The sequence below is a fragment of the Tauraco erythrolophus genome, chromosome 5 (assembly GCF_009769465.1).
Source record: "Tauraco erythrolophus isolate bTauEry1 chromosome 5, bTauEry1.pri, whole genome shotgun sequence".
Taxonomy (NCBI): domain Eukaryota; kingdom Metazoa; phylum Chordata; class Aves; order Musophagiformes; family Musophagidae; genus Tauraco; species Tauraco erythrolophus.
In genome coordinates this window covers 37,389,743-37,416,522 of record NC_141469.1, presented here as the reverse complement: position 1 = coordinate 37,416,522, position 26,780 = coordinate 37,389,743, and the positions used below count along the sequence as shown (strand labels likewise).

At 36.1% G+C, this 26,780-nt stretch overlaps 1 protein-coding gene across 1 annotated transcript in view; it reads right to left on the bottom strand.

Moving 5' to 3' along the window:
• The window catches only part of CPEB2 (cytoplasmic polyadenylation element binding protein 2), a 51,632-nt gene that overhangs the window by 4,219 nt on the left and 20,633 nt on the right, over nt 1–26,780 (bottom strand). Inside the window, exons 4-10 of the mRNA XM_086611709.1 lie at nt 22,822–22,872; nt 15,871–15,894; nt 12,042–12,212; nt 10,361–10,450; nt 2,751–2,869; nt 2,343–2,457; nt 283–464 (exon numbers count right to left, since the gene is read on the bottom strand). Coding sequence (XP_086467835.1) covers nt 283–464; nt 2,343–2,457; nt 2,751–2,869; nt 10,361–10,450; nt 12,042–12,212; nt 15,871–15,894; nt 22,822–22,872 — 752 coding nt within the window. The remainder of the gene's footprint in view (nt 1–282; nt 465–2,342; nt 2,458–2,750; nt 2,870–10,360; nt 10,451–12,041; nt 12,213–15,870; nt 15,895–22,821; nt 22,873–26,780) is intronic.

Genomic DNA, 26,780 nt, shown 5'->3' with positions numbered 1-26,780 from the left:
TCAAGCCCTTTGCCCATACGCAACAAAACCAGGAACTCCAGAACGGAAAGAACATATGGCCTAACACATGTCCAAGGAACAAACTGCTCCTCTGTGGAATGCACGTTGTTTGTTTGGGGGCATTCACGGTTTAACTCTTGGAACTAGTGGAGTTACAGGAACACTAAAAGAAATGTAGAAGCTGGCATGAAAGCCAATCAATGCAATGTTACCACACCCTGAGAAGTTCCTTTATAGATCATCGCTCTCACATTTATTTGTTTTGATTTCTGTGTAACTTACTCGTTTATCAATATCGCCATGCTGAAGTTGAACAAACCGAGCGCTGATGGCAGCAATGTAACTCTGCTGATTGGAAAAAGCAACACGTCCAGCACCTTTTGGGTATTTCAGCTCAGGGTCAGTATCAATTCCTGCGTAACAAACTCCACCATACAGACGGTCCATGATCATAGCCAATTCCACTATTAAGAAACAAAATAATGTTCGTTTGAACTATTCTTACAGTATGAACTTTATATAACATTCCTGTATTTAAAGATACTAGAAAAGTTAATTTTAATAATTAATTTTGCAACAGCCGATGTAACAGTAACAACAACAAAAATAAAAACATATTAAATAAGCTATGAAATACTCAGCAGACAGATCTTTCACACTGTGGGTATATACATCCAAGGAACAATGGAATTGTAAGTCTTTGCAGTCCTTGATAACCTGGAACTGAAATTCCAGGGCAGTTTTCTTCAGGGGATTACAGCAAAAGACTTCTTGGGCAGGCCTGGAATGTAAGCTGTATAAAATAGATCCACATGCCACAAATTTCTTGGTACATGTTCTCTGGCTGTCCTAATGCTCTATGTTCTACTTGAATTTAAAGATGTAGTTAGTATCTTTTCATCAGTCACACAGAGCTCAATTATCTTTACAGTGCCACACTTACCATAGATACTGAGTTCTTAGAAACAAAAATCTCCAATTCTACTGATCAAGTATTTTAACAATCCTCTAGTAATATTTTACACTGAATTCAATTTTGTAATTCATTTAGGTGGAAAATACTTCTTTTTTTCAGAATTAGTATCCTTTGTATTAGGGTATAAAGGTGTCAAGCAGTCACTGAAGTTTAAGTTGTTAGAAAATTATCCTAAAGTTTTACTTCTTTTGTGAAGTCACAATTCTTATTTCACAATGCCATAAAAGTTTCATTTTAACATATACAGGGCATTTGAAAGCTAAGTCTAAGAAAGCATCCATTAAACTTGTCACAGAGGTTCAGCACAGTAACCTGGAGTATTTGGACTGAATTGAAAGAAAAATCAATCTGTAGTTGGAACTTACTGTGTTTATGCTCATTTACAAAGCTTGTACTACAGTCAAAAGTAGAGTCTCAGAAGTAAAATAACAGAAAAGCTTGAGCATTGCAGGTCCAAGATAGAAAAATTTAAGATTCTTTATACCCCAAATTTGGACTACCACTTCTTGGTTCTCCTACATCTTCCATCTGAAAGCTCATCTTTCTGTAAGAACAAAATTCATTACAAACTATGGAAGACTAATGAAGTCCAGGAGTTGTTCTAATGGAAAATGGGATTTGAACCACTGTACGTTATGCTTCCACTTCCAACACTCACTTCAACCTACTTACTAGAAAGCCACCATAAAATATTGTAAAAGGCTACTGAAGTCAATCTCACAGAGCAGACTGTCCAGGTTGTAGATCAACCACTCCACAGCTGCAGAAACATTTATTTTTCCTTCATGCACTCTGACAAGAGTCGACAAAGACTCCTACAATCTCATATAGTGTTGTGTCCCACAGTCTGTGCTAGCTCCCTGAACTTTCTTCTTCTATTCTTACTGCCCTTCAAGCACTCCATCACCTGTGTTTTTGCTTTGTCCATATTAGCAAGAATAACTGCAACCTGAGAGTAGTAGGAGAGTAGCTAATGCACAACGACAATCAAGTACAGAGCTCCACATACTCATGGGGCATGGCAGAAAGGTTTTCGTAGCATTATTTTGAAAACAACCTCTTCTGTGACATAGTTTACATTACCGTTCTGCTAATATGATCAAAATCTCTTCTACAGCTTTAGACATACAGCAGTTTCCAGTAAATCTCAATGAGAAACAGTGATTTATGGCCAAAGCCAGATGAAAACAGTTACTAGAGAAATGTAAGAATACACAAATATTGTACTGTGGTTTTATCATGACAGTCCTCTATTTTTATATGTATATATCTGTATCTATCCGTACACAACTATACAAAAGCATGCATGGTTCACATTATTTCCAATAATCTCCTACTTTTAAAAATAGCCACAGATTATACTCACCAGCTCTTAGTGGTCTAGGGACTCCTCCAACAAAAATTGTTTTTCGAGGATCAAGCGGCTGGGAACCATCCATCACGAAGTCACTATCACTTAGATTCCAGGGACGGATCTGAACCTATTAAATTGGGAAAGAAAATAGTATGCTACTTTAAGTTTGACTACATTGTGGATCTATGTTCATCAGCCTATATAAACTGTCAAACTCATAACCCGATTATCTTAGCATGTCTAGGTGCCTGTTTTAATCATATTAATTCAAACCACTACAATTTTAAAATCATTCAACTGTTCCAGATGTTGAGCTCTGCCAACAGTAGTTTGCTTTTGATTATTTTCATCGTCATCGTTTCAAATGCAGCTTTAGACAGATGGCAGCTATAGCCTGCAGGCCATCAACTGTTTACTTACTGGCTTGTCCTTGATTGTAGGACTGGAAACACACAGATAGAGCTTTCCATCTTCTTCAATGCAGGCGTCAATCAGAGCCTGAACAGAACTCTCTTCTTGGAACAGGAGGAACGCATAACCTGGAAAAAAAGCCAAACCAACCGGTATTTCTTCTCTTATCTTTATTCTTCCCCAATCATCTTTGCCAGTGACTTTTCCATACAAATGTGTTTACTCCAAAAGAAAGTCAAACCAAATCTTTGTTATTAGTTGTCGACTTTAACTATGTACTACCTTGCCATGATCAACAGAACTTCTATCCTTAAAATAATTGTCAAAAGAGACTAACAACCAAATAAAAGCAAACATGTCTGCTCTATCATGTACTGGAAGTCTAGGCTGAGCATAATTCATTGGCAGCAACGGACATTATACAATGAAAATCCGACTTGGCACAAAGGACTAATCTCTATTCTAGAGATTAGATCAAAGTACTTTGTTACGTAAGTGACCCAGCAAACCTCCCAAACACTACAAAAATAGGAATTAAAATGCTTATTTAATGCTACAGTAAAAACAAACAGCCAAGACAAGCAAAGAACCTTACATGTTAGAATACTTTAACAACTACAGCATAATGATACATACAAAATTTGTTACTTTACAGGTGCCCAATACTGCAATTAGGGTTGTATCCTAAAATGAACTTTAAAAGGACCATAAAACCACATTTCTTTCTGACATTACTAGCAAGTGTGAAATTTTCACATGAAGCTATGTTTTATTACTTTGATGGAAAAGTAAACGGTGAAGCAGCTGCTCCAGAGTGCGTCTGTTTTACCAAGCCTTTTGGAAGTGATAACATAATTCTGAGAGCAGCTAGTTAACCACTGGCAACTTCTTATTGCAAACAGACAGTGTAGGTCATCAAGGCAAAGATGGTGGAACGTATCTTGAAGAGCATTAAATCATCAGTGTGTTAAGAAGAATGTAACAGAAACAAATGCATGACTGATTTTAGATATATGGGAACAAAAGCAGGACTTAAAAGAAAAAGCTGTAAGGCCTATACTGGTCTTTCTAGTAACTTGTACCTCATTTCTTACCCCTCATACCACGGGGTCCTAACACAGCTGCCTACAAGGGACACATGCAAAGGTTTTATGTATTCTACACTTTCACGTATATCTTATTTAGTTTCTTAACAAATATACCATAGGGAATCTCTGGGCTTAGGCTGAAGCATTTCCTTGTGAAGTCAATTTTTCATTACTGAAAAATACTTTGTAGTGACAATCAGTTTAACTTAAGATGAGTTATTATTTTGATTCGAAATCTGTTATAATGGAGATATCCTTCAGTATTTATCTTAGAATTTACAATTCACATATGACCCACGCAAAACTCACACACTGAATGAGGGCATGACTAGACCCATGTAATTGTCCTTACTTGTGTGGAAGCCTGTTTGAATGGAGAGCTCAGTACAAGAATGACAGGAGTGCAAAACCTTGATTAATGAAAGGGAGGGCTAAGCGCACATGATTTCGATTAAGGGATCAGACTTACTGTAAGGCTCACAGAAATACAATGTTTTGCCAGATGCTGAGCTTCCATTAGTTCTTATCCTAAAGCACATCAAGAGTACTGCCATATAGCTCCTGATACATAAAGATAGTCAGTGTCTCCACATGATCTACCATTTGTATGTCTGCAGCTATTAATATATTTAAGTAAGGCAGCTTGTAAAAAGATAGAAAATTCAAATAATACAACTTGATCAGGGAACAATTAGGATTACTATATCCTACCACACCTGAAATAAAAGGAAAGCAATACCAAAACTGTATGTGAATACTGCATTCTCAATGTTATCTGCAAAACGTGTTCTCATGTCTGGGTTCATCCCACTTAATTTTAAATGTTGGACAGGCTTGTGTCATGAGCTTAGCTGTACTACTTCCCCTCTGAAGACACAGAGGGTAGTCTGTATCAAATTGGTCTGGCTGTAGTTTTTGCTCCACAGCTCTAGTCCTTCACTGGTTTAAAATGCATTTTAGTTTGCTCCTCAAGTCTAGCCTAGAGGAAAATAACCATCTCTCTTGGTGAAGAACACTGGCTAGAGATCATTTGCTGAGCTCTCAGGTTTCATAGCCACATAGAGAGACAGTCAGTCCCTTCCAAAGAACGCTAGACTTGCACAGCCTGCACACAAACCACTCTCCATGACTTGCCCCAGACCAGGGCGCACTTCCTGGCCATTGGGCCATAGGCTTCTCTGAACAACACCAGTTACATAGGCAACCAGCCTGTATTTATTAGCTAGAAAGCACTTGCAAAGGGAAATTATGCTCTTATCTTAGGTATTTAATTTAAATATCGTAAATTAGGGCTGCTCTTGTTACTACAGCTACCACATGCCAACAAGTGTATGGCACAAACTTTATTCTTACCCCTTTCTGTTTTGTCAATATATGCTTTCATTACATTATTTTTCACCTCAACATCTGTAACTCATGAACTATTATGGATGTTTAATGTCTGCAAAGCTAGTATGGTGGTGGTAAGTCACGTGCGTAGTACGATGAAAAAGACCAAGTGCCTAACTAGTCTTTTTGGAGCAATACTGAACTACAATTACCATGTGCGATAGAAAGTACATGTCATAGTGAAACATGGTGGCGAGGCAGGGTGAAGAGTAGGTGGTATTTTATTGTACTACAAAACAGCTTAACTTCCTCGTATCTTGTTTGTTTGGTTTACCACTTCAGTCATTTAACAGCTTCACACTCAATAGCAATGCAAGTCTGTTTAAAATGAAAAACCAAAGCTACTTGAACAGTTTTCTTTGAAGGAAGCTGCTTCCTAGCTTTGAGTTACATGTAACACCAACAGTAGCAGGTCATGATCAGAGATTACACTTGCCAAGAGACAAAGCTTGTATGTTTTGTACATATTTTACAAGGTGAGAAGTATTAGATGAAACACAGTCTTCTAAAAATTTCTTGTTCATGTGCACCTCTACCAGATTTTATGCCTCCTGTGAGAGACAAAGTTTAGGTAACCCCTGAGAGTGTTTATCACTTTAACGAATTCCTCTTCATAACACGAGAACTATTACTTATACTCCTATCTTCAAAGGCGATCAGTGTGGGTGACTGTCATGCCCACTTTGTTGTGCCTGAAAAATTTGGTGGTCTTCTATGACAGGGTTACAGCATTGGTGGATAAGAGAAGAGCAACTGTCATCCTCTACCTGGACTTGTGCAAAGCATTTGACACTGTCCCACATGACATCCTTATCTCTAAATTGGAGAGACATAAATTTGATGGACAGACCACTCAGTGGATAAGGAATTGGCTGGATGGTTGACACACTGGAGGGAAGGGATTCCATCCAGTGGGACCTTGACAGGCTTGAGAAGCGGGCCCATGCAAACCTCATGAAGTTCAACAAGGACAAGTGCAAGGTCCTGCACATGGGTCAGGGCAATCCCAAGCACAAGTACAGGCTGGGCAGAGAAAGGATTGAGAGCAGCCCTGAGGAGGACGACTTACGGGTGCTGGTTGATAAGAAGCTCAACATGAGCTGGCAATGTGCGCTGGCAGCCCAGAAAGCCAACCGTATCCTGGAAGCGTGCTCCTCTGCTCTGCTCTTGCGAGGCCGCAGCTGGAGTACTGCATTCAACTTTTTATTACATAAAGAACAAATAAAAAGCAAACCATTCTAGACTAGATTCACAGAGGTAGCTAACACAATTTACTGAGTAAGGTATAATTTCTTTATTTCATAGTAATACGGAAGTTTACTAGAAGGAGAAAGGATGCTTCTTCTGCTATGTGTACTCTATGTAGAAATTAAAGCTGCTCTCTGATTTCTATCAAATTCCAGTTAACTCTACTTGCTAATTTCCTGGAGGAGTCATCAAAAAAAAAAAAAAAAAAATCAGTGCAAGCCAGCATGGCACTGTCTGTGTCAGTCAGTATGGCTGTGTTTTGTTTTGGGGTTGGTTCCACTACTGTCCTGCCAGACTGTCCCCAGAGGAGACTGAACAGCCTCAGTGCAGTGCCAATTCTTGCCCACAGAATGCTGTGCCTTAGCTTAAGTCAGAAAGAGTCAGCGTAAACTGCAGGTTAATACAGACAATGGATCTATGTTCGATGATGGGAATAATTCACATTTGGGAAAGACACACAACATTTAATCTATTCCTCTTTTAAAGATCTCATCACCATATTAATTAATTTTAATATTTAAAACACACATCTTTCATTTGTTCAGTTTAGTCATATTTGATGGAGAATTAACTCCAAAATATACTTGAAGTGAAAAAATGCAGGCTGATATAATTGTACTGCATCTATTACTTGAGGTACTTTTGAGTAGGGGGGAGCAGGATTCACTTTAAGATCTAAACACCTATTTCCATATTTCTACAGTGAGTGTGTTTAAGCTCCTACTGTAAGCTCCTAGTAACTGCATCCAGTTAATGTAGTCAGTGGTGACTGGATGGTTACTCAACTGACCAAGTGGGACAGGGAAGTGTCTAGTATCACTTATCCTCTACAGGACTTTGTCCAACCTTCGGCTGGTGCTCCAGAACGGTGCGGAGGTTCAATAGGTGATGCGTCACATTTGCAAGATCTGTGTAAATCTTCTAGATATCCTCGGTCTGGGTAAACGAATCAAGCTCAATGTGCTTATGTTACAGTGACCTGAATCGCCCTCTGTACTCCACTGACTGTACTGGCCAGATTCCCATTGATTAAAGGAAGCTTAGACACTAATCACACATGAAGACACCTACAGTTTCTTGCCTGAATCCAGAGTTCAATCTTATCCAGTGTGATCAAGTAAGCTGGTAACAAGTTAAACAGAACTTGGATGGACCTGGAGTTTTGCTTCTTAAAGTACAGAACATTTTCAACTCATTCTTTTCAGTCAGCTCTAAATTAGCAGTTAAGTCCCTGAATAAACAAAGCTACTGCACAACTGCTGTGATAGAAGGCACTAGAAACACCCAGACAATTAGGAAAGGCAGGCGATACTGCTCTGTTTAAATCAGATTATCCTCTGTTTGATACGGACTATAAATAGTACAGAGCATACAAACAACTGGGCATATTTTGAAAAGCCTTCTTTGGATTTGCATATCTCATGCCACCATTTCTTTGAGCACTTCATTATCATAAGGAGGAGTCCACACCTCAGCAAGTTGTTTTGGACATGTGTACTGTTTCATAAATAAGTGTATTTGCCAATTACGTAACAACAGGAGTTATGATAAACAGTGGCAAGTCAGAAAGGAAGGAATTCTCCATTACAGTTGGCAGATCACTTACAGACTTTGCACTTTGAACTCAACAGAATAATTTTTTTCTGCCTCAGAACAGAGTTTCAATGTAAGATTAGTGTGAAGTTTTTAAAATTCCTGTTTTCTTTGGGCCTAATTTTGTGGTGAACCAATACAAAATGTAATTAGTTAAGAACAAGCAGTTGGTTTTTCTCAGGATGCAGCCAGCCTTGATGGATCAGGACACTCTTTCCATTTCTCCACGCAAGGAAATACTTATTATGAATTTGGCCTTCCCTCAGGACTTTCTGTAAGCAGAGAGCCTGGAAGGAACCACAGCCTGGAAAATGGAAGAAGAGTTTGGGGGGAAAAAAAAAAAAAAAAAGGCAAGCAGCAAGAAGGCTGTATCTCTTCACCACAGACAAGACTATTACGTAAATCAGCCCAGAACCAGAAAATTCTGAGATGCCTTTGGAATGTAAAACGATGTTCAAATCTCTAATGAGACTGAACAAAAAAATATATATATACTGAATCGATTCCATGCATAGTAACAAATACAAAACTGGAGATTAAAAGTGAAAAGAAAAACCACAACAAAAAACCCCACAACTCCTTGGGCTAATATAGTATAAATTTCTGAATTGTTAATTATGAATCAATCTCAACACTTTCTTAGTATTTAGCCTATCCTTAGCAGTTCCACGACATCTTATTAAATATATGCATACACAGTTCTTGCCTGCACACGAGTTACTACTTAAGACAAATTTTTAAGAAATTCTTCTACAAAATAATCATGGGCCATATCTATTGCACTGAAAAAAACAGATATAAACACAATATTCAGCAGTTAACAGTAAGCTCTATTTCCAGAGTATCTGCAAAGAGAAACCTACACTGTATTTTAAATGTGTTAGGCTACACTACAAAACAATACTGATTAATGTAGTAAACCAAAAATTAGAATAAAGTTTTAAGATTGAAGAACGGTTAAGTGCTATTAAATTTCAAATAAGGATCAGTTAATCATGGGAAACCAACTTAACAGTTCGCACGTGTTTCCTGAATTAATTCCATCAGCAGACTGAAGTTCTTCTATTTGTATTCTCTGCTTTTAAGAAGCTCTGCTCACAATATGATTATTTATTTATTTACTGTGGTAATGATAAATATTGCAACTATATCAAAAAGCTTTATTAAATGAGGAAGTCTAGAAATATATCCTTAAAACATTCAGATGTTGGGACAGGACTGTCTCCTTGGAAATAATGCCAGAATCCATTTCTTTCAGGTAAGAATACATTACACCCTCCCTCTTCAATATATTTATCACAAACTCTGCAAGATTCATCTCCCTCAAAGATCTCAAGAATTTCTCTTGGTAATTTATGAGGAGATACACACTCCTTAGGATAACAAAATTTAACTTGACAGTAGCTTTGTTTATCAGGCTGACAATCAAAAAAGTCAACGTCTCTTTGTTTATCTTAGAATTTCCATGTAGAGTTCATAAAAACTATTCAAATACTTCCAATTCCATTTCCTATCCTGTCTCTTCCTCAACATAGCTGGTGAGATATATAAATGAAGAATCAGTTTTATAAAGGCACTATACCTTGCTGCATTCTCTACAAAATGAATAATCTCTGCATTGCTTTCATATCTGGATCCGATTTTTGCACTTATTTTATATGTACTAATACATGATTGCACATGTATAGAGATATGCTACATAATTACTTAATGTACAGAATGGCTTTTCCAACATTTTGTAAGTGACATTAACTATTTCTAGTGTTGCTGGTAGACTAGATTTTTTAAAAAAATCAGTATTTATTAATTTATCAAAAAAGATAGTTAGTGCTTCAATAGGAAGTTCACATCCTAAAACTGAAATAAACATAACATTGATTATCTTGATCAGATACCCAAATGCATCCTTCTGAATCCTGCCTGTAACTTCCTATTAAAATTTTTAGTTAGGATTTAGTCTTGAAAACTTGACCAAATTTCAGTTTTGGAAGTCGACAGAAACGCAAATACGGAATTTAGGATTAATGACACATACAACTACAAAACACTGATCTGATATATGGGAAATTAGAATATGGAAGATCCTTCAGGAGTCCAGAACAGAACCAGCCACAATACTAAAATACCACTCTCAGGTTTTAAGACACGGTGTGTAAGAGGAACTGTGTCTGAACCTGCATTGAAACTGCAGAGTTAACGGTTCACAGGGATTGTAAATTATACCTTTTGGAAAAAGATGAGACAGTTTCCAAGAGTAAGATCTGCACTCAGTGATAGGTCAAAATCTTCCAATACTCTTACCTTTTGGTGGAAAATAGGATTTGCTTTCTGCTTTGTGAGGCCAGTCTACTACCAAAGGCCCAAATCGTCTGAAGCTAGCAGTAATTTCATCTAAAAACAGGTATAATAGTTGCGATTAAAATAAACGGCATAACTCAATGAAAAAGTACAATCAAAGATCTTTGTTCCTAGCAAAGGTTGACATTTCATGGAGAAAATAAAAGAAAGGAACAAAATTTCCAACTTTCATGAATCAAAAACTTAAATAGACACATCTTCCAAAGCATTGATATTTACACAATATTTTTCTGGTGATTTTAGGCTTACATTTGTTTTTTATTGCTTATTAGCAGGAGCATTTCAAAAGCATATGGGCAACCAAACCAATGGTGTAGTACTTCCTTAAATTCAAAATCTGGTTTGAATGTAATCAAAACAATTTACTGTTTAGGGATGTAGAGTTCAGAGCTTTGCAGGAAGATACTCATATAAGTACCACCACAATTAACATGCTAGTAGTTTCCAGCAAATACCATGCATGGATCAGGTACAGAAACTTAAAGTTGCCTATCTAGAGGTGCTTCTAACATAACCATGAATAGCCCAGTTGCAAGATCTACCATGCCCCCTGCACAACTTTGTGATGTCTCCCTATCGCAGTCATTCCTTCCTGTCATTGACTGTAAGAACCTTGGCCATGGGGAAAAAAATTAAGCCACCCTAAACTTCACAAGAGCTGTAACTCATGAAACACAAATATACTTCATTTCTTTTGGTTGCATCCTGCCATCAGCATATAAAGAGACAAAGAAAGGAAGAAAATACATTTTCATGTGTCTTCGTTTAGTATTTGTATTAAAGGCAACAGTGCACATTTGACTTAGAAGCTAAAATGCATCATAAAAAGATGAAGTATATTAAAATAAATCCCTTAGTACACTGCAGGAGAGCATGAAGATGAAACCTTCTATGTCTGAAAGTTAATTAACCACAGTCAGCTTATTTGGTTTGCAAGTTACCCTAGGATTACAACGAACCTTGTAAAGGGACTTCTGTTTACATTACAAAGCTAGCACAGAAGAAACCTAATATTAAACAGCACAATTACTTCAGATCAGTACTATTGTACAAAGCAATTCCAACTGCATCACATAATCTGAGATTCTGTGACACATTCTATGTTCAATGCACCATGGAGTGCTCTGCCACTTGACCTTCCTCTGCCTTAGTTTCTCTATTTATGAGCAGGAATAATATTAACCTTCCTAAACCACTTCTGAGATCTTCAGGTAATAGTAAAATAGAATTTGAAATTCAATTACTAATAGACATTTTCTATGAATAGAGAATAAAGCAGACACAGATGGAGGACACTATGAAAGGCTAAAATGTATTTGAAAGAAATATGCAAGGTAAGCAGATACACAAACTCCAGGCATCACAGGCAACTCTACAATCTGCAAGTGCAGAACCAGAGACAACTGAACTATCTCAAAAACAGAACAGATGGATGACATGAGATGGTATGAAGCTCAACATATCCATCAACTCTCAAAAGCATATATATATAGTTGTAGCCTTTTACACCACAGCATTATTTTGCTAGATGAATTATTTCTACTCCTTCGTTTAGGTTTTTTTTTTTTAAATCCTCTTTCTCTCTCCCTCCAAACTTAGTTTGCTTAGTTTTCAGGCTGCTCACCTTCATCAATATCTGGTGGAAGACCTCCAACAAACACTTTCCGAGAAAAACGCTCAATTCGTTCTCCATTCTGATGAGCTGAATAGCAGGTAGGTGAATTCAGGACTCCAACTTGATCACTATGACCATCGTCCAGCAAACCATCATCTATTGGGAAGAGGGAAGAACGGCCTTAAAAAGAAAAGATAATAATACACATTAAAATAATTTTGTGGCAGTACGGGGTCATGTAATTTTAGGGAATGGGGGAATAGCAGTCTGGAAAGTAAAAATGAAAATACCAAGATATTAGAAAAAGTGCACATTAGTTTAAAGAAAAATTAAGAAAATGAAAAATACATTAAACTTCAAAAAGGAAATTCAAGATGGCAAGCTGACATCACTGTAAGCATAATACTTCATACTACGTCATATTGTAGTTACTCTGCTGCATCCAGTAGGAAAGCAGTAATTTGTTTTTAAAGAAAAGGTCTTATTTATTAAGAGAACATATCAAGGGCCACTTAAGTGAGTTTCACTAGCCTGCCTTTGGTTTAGCTTTAAGTTAAATCAATAACTTCCATCACCTGACTTCTACATATCTAAAAACTGACACTTTAATTCAACAGAGGGAAACAGAAAAAAACACGTGCATAGTAAGAGGTTTCAACCGGGTATGTTTTCTCTTCTCTTTTGAAGGTATCTGATGCTGATAATGTAAGAACAGATTTAATTTCTAAGAAAGCAAAAGAAGATTTTAATAAATGTGCAAACTTTAACACTTGAAAAATGAGTCACAGTGCTGATTTACGCTTCTTGCTCTCAAATTTACCACCATTTCAGAGGGAAGCCTTGTGGTGGTTCCTAACAGGTAGCAAGCTGCAGTAAGATCATAGTTACCCTGAAAAGCAAGTGTAAAATCTGAGAAGTCCACAAGATGGCTTTGCAAATGCAAAGTGGTCAAAACAGATGGCAGGGGGGAGTGAAAACATGGTAATTCTGTCCCACTTATTTCCCTTTATTTCCTATTTACAAATATTAGAGAACTCCAAAATGAAAAGACTCCCAAGGCCAGGATATGCATGTTAGCTCATTCAAACTTTCACTGTTTTAGAATCACAACAAAGATTAATGATAGTTTCAAATTCAGAAGTCAGTCTTTTAACTGCAAAAAGCCCAAAAAGAACACTTTTGTGAAGCAAAACAAATACCCCACATCACCATTTCTTCTGAAGTGCAATTTTTCACCTCTCTCTCTCTCTCATTTTTAAAATAATTAGTAATTAATTCAACTGCTTTCAAAAAACAAGCAAGCAAACAAAACCAAAATACAACTAGCGCTCTTTTGGGAAGCAAGGTAAGTTTCCATTTCAAATAGCCAACTTCTTCCAGATTCATCCACTGCAAATCCACAAGCAGGAGCAGTTAGGTCCCTGAAAGCTGAGTCTGCAGTACCTTAGTTGTGAGCCATACTGCAGTCCGTAACTTCTATCCCCTCTCAGGTGAATACTACCAGGAGAGCCCTGTAGGAACACCTACAGACACTGTGCTGATCAGCTAGGGCTGAGAGCAGTACAAAAGCCATTCACTTCCAGCAGACCACCTGAGAATCAAGTGTTTAAAGACAAGGCTGGAGAACATCATGACCAATGATCTATGTTGTAGTAATGCCTAACAACTCTGATTTGGTACCTAAATTCTTAATAAAAATACAGTATATAAAAAATACTGAATGAAAACACAAGATGATAGAATACAACCAAGCATAATAAAGTGACACGAGGATCATAAAATAAAAGCAGGATCATAGGACTAAACTTAGTAACAAAAGACTGTAACTAAAAGATCTTTATTGTTGTACTTCACATTTATGCCTTAAGTAGGCATTTGATGGAGTACAGCAAATGCAGAAAGCTGTAGTAGGCTTCTCCCTTCCATTAGGAATGGTGATACACATGTTTGAGAATATGACTAGTGGGGAACAAGTGATGGTATCCTTGCTTGCTATCATAAGGATGCATTCAACAGCTAGGTTAACAGATCAGCAGAGCGCCTTTAAAAGTGGAAGCATGTAGCTGGTGCTCAATGGGGCAGAAAAGTGAAGAAGCAAGGGAGAAACAGAAAGTTAACACAGCTGGAAGAAGCAGTCAGGCAGATTCTTCTTGTAAATCATCTATTTAGACATGAGAGGAGCAAGATCATGCTATGAAGACTGCAGCAGCTGAGTAATGTGGATATGAGTTTCAGTTATGAAGACTAGTAAAAATGATTGAGTCTTAAAGATGAATACGATGAAATGGTAAAATTGGGTTAGACAATCAAGAAAGAAGGATACAATGATGGATTTCTGAATTACTGATGTGAATGATGAAGCTATTGCAGTGACAGTGAAAGGAAGAAGTGGCTAAAGGAAGAAGTAAGACTCGAATTGGAGGAACTTGCAGGAAACTGCAAAAGTGGAAATTTTAAGAATTTTCACTGATATATGACAGTTATTCTTAAGATCTTACATCTAGAATGACTGTAATTTAGCTGGCTTATCTTTCTAAAAAGCACATAGATTTGCTCTTTACCTCTGCAAGTCTCTATACTGCAGGAAAAAAAGAAACTCACGTGACTTAAAAACATGCCAATTTTAATAAACTTGTTAGCATTAGACTATTGCCACAAAAGCATGTAAGTGTTAAGCATTTAAGGGAAAAAATAATCAAAGAATAATCCTCAGAAACAAATTATCCCACAGATCAATGTTAAAATCTAAAAAAACAACAAGAATCTAAGGTGCTCCTCCCAGTTCAAATTAAAGCATCAGAACAGGTTTTGAAGTGATACCAGAGAGATCAGTTTTACTTTAAACGTGGGTAAAGGTTTGCCGAAAGCATTGTAGCTCCTCAGAGAGGTAAGATGACACAGAGGACAACAGATTAACACATTCAGAATAACGTGCTCTGTATGACTCCTAATACTTTTTTCTCCCTCCTCTTCACTTTTACATGCCTCTCAGATGAAGAGAGCAAAAAGGTAATTTACTAGGCTTTCACATTTCTCCTCATGACTGTGAATTAAAAGGATAAGCCCTTTTAAACACTTGTTTCTTTTTGTTTTATGAAAACGAAAAGAATAAAGCAGAGTCTGCCAGGAACAGTCAAAACACGACTGTAGTCACATACGTTGACCACGACCTACATCGTCATTCCTCTCTACATCAGGGCTACCAAGCAATCACTTAGGAAGCAATGAAGAGATCAAGAGACAGATACATGAACTTATGCGTATGTTGCAAACACTGCAAGCTATCAAAGACCTTGATGGTTTTACCACACTTCACACAGCCTTCGTAACTACTGCAGGTCACACATCCTCATATAGTTAAATCAGTACAGCACTTCCGAGGCCAGTGAGCATATATTGGTTTACACTACAACTGTTTACTATTTTTAAGAGCTGTCTACTAGATTTCTTGCTAAGTTTACTAAAAACTTTTCATTTTTACTCTGTATGCTACCACTTCTACAGAAGCAACAGAAGATGAGTTAGAACAGCTAGCAAATTGTGTGCTTTTAAAGGGGGCAATGACTGCAAGCAGTAGCCATTAGCATGAACTGAATTATGATTAGAACTACAGTGTTTTAACTGATTAAAGGATTTGTAATTCAAACTCTAAAAATTAGAGATCAATTATCATAACAATCCGGACTGCACCCCTCCTTCCCTCACACCCTCCATCTTTCCCAAACTAAGACAACATGCAGATAAGCGTTTATAATCAACAATCTGGATTAATTAATCGTAATCATCAGTAACAGCTCAATCAGAATTAATTGCACTGTAACAAACAGAAGTGAATTACCTCGTCTTCGCCCATAACTCCTCGCTGCATGCAAACAAAGGACAAATTGTAAAATGTCAAATAACTGTATCATGCCCACATATTAAAATATCTAAGATACAAAGAACTATGTGGGTAAGCGATCAGTAAAAATCTGCATCAGTACTTGCTACTGATAATTGTAGATGAGAATGCATTAAACCGAAGTCTTACTTAAATACCATACTATTTTACCACTAAATTGATGTTAGCACCAGCTGTAAAAAACATACTTTAAAATATTTCAACATGTCTTTATACTTGATCTTAACTTCATGTTAATTATGGATGCATAAATTACAGTAACTTTGTAATTCACCTTCACAAATGTGATTCAAGTTACACATGCGTCTAAAATAACACACAGGGTACTGAAGTTTTAAAAGGAAAATATTACTTTAAAAAGCATATAGCAAGCGTTAAATTAATCACAGAAGCATCCTGGTCCATGGAACAGTTTGTACAGTCCTTTGCAGTGACAATACAAATGCTGTAAGCCATGACCTTCCTTTTTCATGAAAAGACCTAGCAGAAAATTAACCGCAAGGTTTTGTTTGAAACAAAAGGCTCCTTGTGGTAGCAAACAAAATCAGGGCACAAGTCACAAGAAATAGCATTGTGTCAAAAATACTGCACAAAGGCAAAGCAACAGTTTCTGACAGACAGCAAGTAAATCCAAGATTTTCCTAACTTTTGAGTTTCGCAAGATTCTTAAAGAGATCATGCTTATTGCTACAGTTCAAAAAACCACACTGATTGCTTCTCTGCCTGAAGGCTAGGAACCTAAAAATAGACAGATTACTAATACAAAAACTATTAAGCTGCGTGTAATTTCTTAGTTACGTTTCCACAAAGTATTTTCAATTCCTGTTTCACAGACTTTGCATCTGAGAAAGATTGCTTTAATCGCTACTGCACTGTAGTTAAATATCCAAATAGAAAGCATTACTATAAACTGTAATGTTATAGCCACATTTATGAACAAAGATTACTGTGTCTCAGCATTATATAGATTTTACTAGCACTCCATACATAGCATCTTTCCCAAAAAGCAACTGTGGTTCTGGGACATTGAGATACCTGCAGCCTCATAAACTCAGTGATTCATAAATGTCATTCACTGTTCCGTTCTCGTATTATTAAATACTTACTTTCTAGTACCTCCCCATATGCATGGGGTTTTTAAAAATTTTCCGTTAAGTGTATTTTTTTTTTCCCTCTTTGTTATCTTGATCCCTCCTTACTAGGAATTCAGTGGATTGAAAACCTCTCTCCTTGTTTTTTCTCCCTTAAAACTGATAATTTGTTATGTAACAGTCATTATATTCCTACCCAACTTGCATTGAACTCACTTTCAGATTTACCTTTTCATCTGAAATAATTACTATTGATGAGAACAGTGTTTCGCTTCAAGTTTTTCAGATCCTCCAACTTTCTACTAGTAAGCCGAAACAGAAGAGCCCACTGTCCGAAAGAGACGTGGGTATCTAACAAAGTGGCAACACCTAAATTCACATTTCCCACATCAAAACGGAATCCACAAAACATAATGTATTCTTCCATGTGATTAGTTCTCTCATCAGTTACTGCTGCATGGAGAGACCAATGCCAGACTTAGACTTGTTTTCCTCTGAAGTCAAACACGCAGCACCATGTCAGTGCTGCGTCGTGTATGAATCTTTTCTGACTCTTGGCCAAAGTGACTCCCACATAGCATCAGCAGTAGCGTCACCAAGCCCTCATCTATGCCTTTTTTTTTTGTTCCACAAATAAAACTAGAGTAACAAAGGAAAATTCAAGTGCATCACATCCATAGCAATGACTGTAGTGCCATGTTCTCTCTCAAAGAATAATATACAAATGCATATTAATAAGCATCTTTTAGCACAAGTCTCTTAGTAATTTTTCTTCTCTTCTGCCACTTCTCCTTTCTGCCCAAAGTAGCTCAGCCATTTTCTTATATTTTCCTAGTTAAGACAAGCTGATATGCATAATAATATTTCGTTACAGAACAATGAACTATTTTTCTTTGTCCATTTAAAAATAAACAGTAATTTTTAAGAAGAAACTGAAAAGGTTTATTAAAATGGTAAAAAAAACCCCAATGCAATACAACTTAAAAGGGTAGCTGCTGCAGTATTTTTTATATATGGAAATTAAAATAATGTACCAAAGTTATCTGCCTATTCTTTGCTTCAGCAAAACAACGATCTCAGAGAAAACGGGAAAACAACTGTACTTGATGTTGTCACATCATTTACTTTACTCGTATGGCAAACTCCCTTCCCTGATATTTATCTGTCTTGTCCGTTTAGATTGCAGACTAGTTTGCGCAGGGATTTTCTGCCACTTTGCATCCAGAAAAATGCAATCCCATTCTTAGACAATCTGTAGGCACTGCTGCACTAAATGCAATCATTAACATCAAAATGTATGGTTTTGCAAAACTCGTTTTTTTTCCTATTTTTATCTAGACTTTAAGACCACAGTGTTTATATAATAGGTAAGTTGTTTTAATAGCAGTAAGTACAAAGTCTCCACATTACACACGCACACACACATATATATATACACACACACACACATATATATACACACACACACTTTCTTTCAAAAGCCAGATATGACTTGGGAAAACAGTTCCACCAAATAAAACTTTTAGTACATTGTAAGCAAGGAGATTATTCTTTCTGAAGATACTAGATTCCATCAGAAATACTTCTGTATTTATTAAAATAACATGCACATTATGTTTTATACCTTTCAGAGCACATATGCTTACAGCGCATATGGTCTGTATAAATATACAGATTATACACATTTAATTATAGATTTAGCTATCCATATAGTTTATACATATATATGTATTTAATATACACATCTACATAATTAGTGCATATGTTTAGATTAATAATTGCAGGGGAGACAGCCCTTAGGGAAAGGCCAGACACTGTAGCCAACTAAATGATTTACAACAAAAAAAGAAGATATTAAACTTCTTTCTTCCTGAACTTGTTCAAAGAAAAATATTTTTTGTACCTTTTAGTCTATAAAGCTGGATATCTTAACTAGCTAAAAACTCTGAAAGATTCAAATGAGTGAGAAAGTACAAGAGATACGCTTTTATTCTAGAAAATATAAATTAGGCAACACATGCAAGAAGTATAATGATGACCAGTAAAAATGAAGTCCAATAACGCTGGAACCTTCCAACATTAAAGAGTGCTGTACGTACAACAAAGATTCCCTTATAGTTAAAACCTTCTGTTTCTATATCCCTGAAGTTGCATACTAATAAGGCTTAGAGCTGTCAAAAAAATTAATACCACCCTTTCTGCAACTTAAATCAACTCAGACAAAAATATGAGACAGAAGTAAATACACATTTTGTGCATGTTTCTCTAACATCAAGACAATATAACTTTGTACATTATGTGAGCAGTGCTATCACACAGATAGTAAATGTATCATTTCTATTTGATTCAGGCACATATTTCAAATATATACCAGAGATCAAATATGCACATATTTAAATAACTGAACAACACAGTTGAATTCAAAATATTATGTTGTATAAAACAAAAAACTACTAGGCAAGGTTCCTATATTTAAAGGTAACTACAAAATTTATGATAGAAAGAAAGATAAAATAGTATTTGTCATTAACATCCTGATTTAATGATCAAATGGTGACAGTGAAGTAAAGAAGCCTTTTTCATTAATACTTACTTGGCATGTAAAGAAAACCATAAACAATGATGATAAAATTTTGCCAAGTCTCAAGACTCAAGGAGGTAGGTGCCTAATTTCCATTTTATTCTATTGGATTTGGGTGCCTAAATTCTATTAATATTTCTTTAGAAATCACATCTTTATGGGTTCTAAGGCTGAAAGAGATCATTACGACCATTCAGGTCTGGCATACCTAATAGACTGCAGAAACTCATTTAGCAACTCCTGTATAGGAAGTTTAATAGCTTTTGTTCGAAGTAAACCACCTTTTTTTAGAAGCACAACCATAGATGTGATGCTACAACTATAGTATCTTTAAGATGGAAAAGTCTAATACTCCTTTGCTAAACTAATCAAATGGTGACATATGTTTCAACAGTCATTAAAAAAAATTCAATGCATTAAAACTATAAAAGGGGGCTAACCCTTTATTGGGAAAAAACACACTACACCTCAATGAATCAGACTCTTGTATTATTATTTGCTACAGAAAGGTTCTCCCTAAGTGGACAATTAAAGATGTACTGAGGTAAATCCATTGCAAAGTTTCTTTTTTTGACTTCTGAGAGATAATAGTCATTAAAAATACATTGCTTTTTTAACAGCTTAAGCTGAAACAGATATATAATTATTAGATATATAATTTATTAAAAGACATAAATCAGCTTCCCTTTGGTTCATTTCATTAATTTAAATAATGAAAACTGTAAATATTAATATTAGGTACAGTTCAGTAAGTACACTTTAAATGAGCTGGAAAAGATCTATCATTTAAGAAGAGGAAAAACTAGCTAAAAATAAGCTTTATCTAGAAGTGCTTAGTCTTAAAAGGGTTGAGGAATTCCAGCCTGGCTCATGTTAGAATCTTACTGGGATTCAGAGATACCAGTCTACTAAAATCAAGCCAACTAAAATCCAGTGAGGGTCATGATCCCGTGCTAAGTATTAGTGCGCACACAGATGGGCCCAGGATCCTTAAAAATGTCAGTGCTTTTCTTTCATGAAGGTCTGATATTCCTGCTCCTCCTCATAGCGACTACACCACTTACTGAGAAAGCAAGGGACAAATGTGAGCCTCTGGATTACCAACTCTCCTCTTCCCTGTTTCTCCCTCCAAGGCACCAATTACAGAGATACAGGGAAATTTTAGCTTGAATCCACTTAAGCAGAGAAGGAAACTGAAGTCTACAACTTTATCAGCAAGTGTTCAAGCTGTAATTCTCATTACTGCACATTTGGAGGAAGCCCCTCAATTCTTGCTAAGAAAGATTGTGCAGAGTTTGAGCAGCCGGAGCTTCCCAGAAGCTGTTCCCAGTGCTTCAGTTTTGTCAGGAGCTGCAGTTCAGACACCTCAACTTGAGGTGGCTCTGAACAGCACATGTGATTGCACTGGACTGCACTGATGGGTACATCACACTCTCCAGGTACACGGTAAAGAGCTTAGTTGTCTAAATCTAGGCTCTGAATTAAATTCTAAAGGGCACATCTAAAAATTAGGTGTTGCAGCATCTGTCTTTTAGATATTCAAATTGTTATTTTTATCTCATCTATTAAAGGATAGAAATAATACTGCAGCTTTTCAAGAGGACAGCAGTCACATTAAGTGCTAACTTCCAAACTACAGTAGAAACCCCACCAGCATTAATAACAAACAAGATATTCTTCAGTGCATATTCTAACTCTGTGGCAAGTTTTCCAGGATAGACCACTAAGATGCATTTTTCCAATTCCATGATAATAGCAAAAGCCATTTTACTAGATATTCCATAAAGTAACAATGCTTCCCACGTGCTCTTTTAGCACACGAAACTATAAAGAGAGAAGCTCACCATTCTAAGTATTAAACCAAACGAATTAAAATTATATGGATTTCTTACACTGATTGCATTGAAGTATCTCACAGTTGCTCATAAGATTGTTTAGTTTTGAATACTTTCATTTAACACTTCATTGTAAATCAGCAGATAATGACAATTGCAAATATACCACCTCAACAAACCAGCTTGCAGAACAGGTCTTACAGAAGCGCTTACAGAAACTTAACTGTTGTAAATGTTACAACATCAAGCACATTGATATTCAATGTACAAGAATCAGGATTATGGCCTATGTGGGCTAAACACTGATTTTATTTCAATAGTTAACTAGTATGTTCACTTTTCCAGATACTCCATTATCTTAAAGAACTATTCAATACCAAAGGATCTAATTCTTCAAATGTCCATTGTTATTGGGTATAAAGCTAAACTTGAATTTCCTTAAAATTTTAAACATTTACTCAGTGTTACACAAGGGAAATTACTTTTTTTTTTTTAAATTTTATATCCATTTCCACAAGTGTAAATGGACTGTGCAGAAGGGTAAGGCAATTTAAAAAAGCTCCATAGAACGGCAAACGTGAAATAACTATTCTGACTGTATTTTTCAATAATTAGATTGTTACTGGTAACATTTAGATCCATCAAGTCAATGACAAAAGTGTACTTGCTGCGTGTGCAACAGCTTCCACATTTTCTAATCTAGAGAAGCCGTAGCATTATAGCTCTAATTTTTCCCAATGTATAAAACATTTTGTGTGCAAAACCCCTGATTTATTATTGACTTAGATGGATTACCAAGCTCTGCTTCCTTCTTTAGCCTTGAACAAAGGCTAAAGTTCATGCCTTTGCTGAGTAGCAGATGTTCATGAAGTTTGACCTACTGGGAGAGGAACATGAACATGAACTCTTAACTTCAGCATATTTCGCAGTTAGAAACATACTTGACAAAGCCAGTTCCAAAAAATCCAACAAAAATAAAATGTTATTTCACAGAAGTGTAACAGAAAGTATCTAGTTCACCCTTTATTTATACAAGATAGAAAAACATGCCTTCCTGGCCACCTTATTTTTCTAATTCCTGTTTCTGTAGAATAGATTACTAGCAGATCTTCAGAGAAAATACCACTGGTTTGCTTGAGAATAAAAAAGAATAGTGCATCATTATGAGCATTTCGGATTTCAAATAAGCTAGATGTAATGGAAGGCTGTTGTAAGAGTAGCTCTTGCCATTCAACTCTGCAAAATGGCAACAGTCCCATCAGTGTTGAAGACTAGAGGCAAGTAATTCAGTAACAGAATATAATAGTATAATATTATACCAACATGTCAGATTTAAGCTAAGCTAGAGATAATTAGAAACTGTTATAAGATTAGCACTTACCATTTAACATCAGAAGATTGTCAGTCCCTGGATGTGGGTAACTCAAGCGACCTTAAAAAAAAAAAAACACACAAAAAAAACAGAGAACAAAACAAAACAAAAGCAGAGGTTTTAGCTATTATGCTAGAAAAAATAATGAAAAAAAAAAATCACTGCTTAGAATTTAAATACAAACTGTATTTCCAGTTTGCCTAAGGGAAATAAAGAGCTAATATTTAACTCCAAGCACATTAAACAACAATACCCTTGACCCAAGTTAAAGCTGACAAGAACAGACTTCTTAACCTTAATTCTCTGGTCATAAGATCTGCAATGTGCTTTGGGATCAGCTCCAATAGGATAAAGCCACTTTTTGTTTCATGACACCCAGAAATAGTGCTGACTGCTTTAGTCTCCTCTTTCATATTGACTGTGAGTAACTGTACTATGCACATTGCTTAACAAAGTGGCATTTCTGCAGTTTAGTGCTTCTCTACTGAATCAATTTAAGAAAAATCATGTTAATAGGAATTAAGGCATTAAAATTTTATTAAACAATTTACGGCTGTATCTTGCTGTATTACATATAACCATTGTAATATTTTTCAGCAAGTCTGGCGAAACTAGAGTACTGGTTTATCTACAGAGTTAATCAAATTAAAGAATACGATAGGTAACATTTTCAACATTTTATACTGAATAAAAATTACATGAAAACCTCATATCCTGACATTAGAATTTTTCAAATATTGCATTTTACTACACTGGTGGCATGTTATACTTTAATAGTTAAATGAATGGTTTAAATTGCACAGCTGAAGTGTCTGTTCAGTACAAATTCCTTTTTATTAAAGGAGACATTTTCTGTTTACAGGAAGCTGCAAACATACCAGTAGTGCACAGTGACCTAGAGAGACATTTAAAATAGCTGCTGTGTTTGGAAGAAGTGTGCTTTAATGTGCAAAAACCTGCATTTCCATCTATCTTGCTATTCAAACATACTTGCTTGCTTATAATCCATAAGCATATATAGAGAAAATACTGTAACTTAAACATTTAAATCTTTTGGAGGAAACAAGAATGTTTGTGGATGCATGAAGAAGAATCCAATCTGGAAGCAATGGGTGTTTAGAACTCAAACAGGTTTAAAAGGGAACATATACGCCAATGGCTTGTAAGATTTGAGTAAGTATTAGTAAGACACTGTCATACCCTAATAAGGCTCACTCTTTTCAAAAAGAAACAACAGAGGGGGGAAAAAAGGAAAAAAAAAAAAGCCAGCAAGCCAAATCAGCAATCCATATACTAAGGTTGTCTAACAATTCCTATCATACACTCTGGTGGTTTTTTTTTCCTCTACTCTTGGTAAACCCACATGATTAGCAGCAAGACTGGAAATTTCTTGAAAAGGTAGTTCCGTGTCCCAAGGGACACTTTCAAGGTTAAATAAAAAATCTTTTTGCTGAAAATCTGTAAGCAATAAGGTTTAAGTATTGCTCCTCCCCCTTTAGGAAACCAACACAATAATTTTCTACAAAAAAATATAGAAAAAAATATACATTATGAATTCTTACACTCAAAACTTGAAAATAGCAAGCTTAAGATCATTTAGGATATTTTATTCACCCTTGTTATTCACAGGCATCGTGGCAAAAATATTTTTATACAGCCACATACTATTTCTCTTCCCACAGATTTCATTATTCTAAGAATGGATGGTATCGGAACACCTGCAGATTAGGTAGGAACTATTTGCTTTAGAATTTCCAAGCGTGGAGAAAGCGGTGCAGGGCAAGGGCAGACTCCTGGAAAAGGGCAGATGAATGCCACCCAAAAGGACTCTGCTGTCTTCTCTAACTTCTACAGAATTTTTGAGTAGGCATAGGCAAGACAGTGAACAAAAATCTTTGTAGGAGCCTCTGTCTTAACGTTCCTTATCTCCACTTTTAACATACAAGCCATTTTTTCTGTCACACTGAACATTTACAGCTATACCTAATGTTTCTTGGAACTACAAACATTCCATCCTTCTAGCAATACATGCTGGTATAATAAGAAGAGAATTTAGGAACAAGGCATCCTTAAATTGCAATCTGATAGCTGCCACTGGCTTGCTCTGCCTGGTGTGTAACAAGGCTTTACTTCTTAGTTCTTTGGTTTGCAAAGGTAATACTCATTTGCCTAACAGCAAGGATTTTACAAGATGATTTACTGCCACCATCATGTTTATATTCGGTGATATAGAAATCCCTGCAACAATACGAGCTGTTTCTTGCAAATCATAATGTTGTATCTATCTAGGATAACAATAGCAATTGTGAAAAACTATTATCTCATCTTGAATCTCCTCGAGTCTGCGGTGACAGTCTTTCTCCCTGTCTGTACACATTTATCTTCTTTTCCTATTCAAGCAAGGGAGACAAAGATACTTTTTTTTTTTCCTGTAATTACTACAGAAAGAGAGGTCAGATTTAAGGCCTGGCAGGAGAGAGAAGCCCACCAGTGTCAAGACCTAGAGAGGAAAACTGTTTTAGAAGACAGTAAATTCTGCGTTTATGACTCTGGTTTTGCATTCTTCTGCTTTTTACCCCCCTATAGCTAGCTTCACAAATAAGCTGCATCTGAAACACAGGTGCCAAACTGAAAACACTGAAATAATAAAGCACTCCTCATTAAGGAGCAGGGAGAGAGTGCACTGGGGAGCTGGGCCCACCACTGCAGCGCAAAACCTCTGACTCACACAAAGCAGCCCAGTCTTGCTGTGTTATGGAGACGAATGTGCTAGGTCAGATAATGAATGATTTGAGGGTTGGAAAGGAAAATGAGCAACACTTTACTCAGTACATGCACAGCTGTATTGATACTTCTTTTAAGTCTTATTTACATGGTTATTTCAATGGAAACATACTTTGATTACTGCATTCTGGTGAACTTAATACTTGTGTTTACTACCTTGTCTAGTACTTGGACTTACAACCTCAAGAACATTTTTAACATAGGTTTGCTTACTTTTTCAAAATACAATCACTGCTATTTGATGCTTTAACTTAGGTTCTTATCCCTCAGATTAATCTGTGCAAGCAAACTGCAATGTCTAGGGTGTCCACCTGAATTTCATGATATATATAAATTCAGAACACCATGCATGGAACTGAGTGTAAGATCAGTCTTACACAGAGCTCAGGTTACACTATTTAATAGATTATTCTAGTTAAATGGTCATATACTATATTAAATCTCACTTAAAAATATAAACTACAGAAGATGGGAGCGCCATCTTATAACAATTTACTTTGCTTCTACCACATGTTTCTTTCTAGTCAGCTATTTTCACTGCGCATTGTTCGAGGTGTTTAAAAAAATCACAAATGCGCTATTTTAAGAGCTGCCCTCACCACAAAGCCTATCTAATCCCACCCTACTTCAATGTCAGTAATCTAGAATCATATAAACCGTTCAATAGATATTCCAGCAACTCCAGTGGTCTCTGCCTGCTTAAAAAAGAAATTTTAATAATATATAAAGATACTTTACTAGTTTAAAATCAACTACAAATCAGTTAGAGAATATCTAATATTTAAATAATAGATTCCATTCCTGAGAAATGAAAAGTAATCACTTCACTGACTGTCTACAGAACTTGGCTCTACAGCATCCAAAATTAGTAACACAGTACTATCTGAAACAAATACAATGCGTAATATTACAGTGCTGGATAATAAAGTATCATGTTACAGAAATTTTCTCTGTGCAAACCTGAACTTGCAACTTCATCACATTACTGCTAAGTAATAATTCTCATGTATCATGTCTAAATTCAAAATAGTATTGCTAAGGAGAAGCAGGTATGTTTGACATTTCTCATGCAACTAGAGTTCGATTAAATTTAGCCCCCTCTTCCATATGTAAATGTGACTAATGTTAACAGAACTGCCTGGTATGTATTTCTCACAACATATTCTTCTGTAAGGACAGAAAAA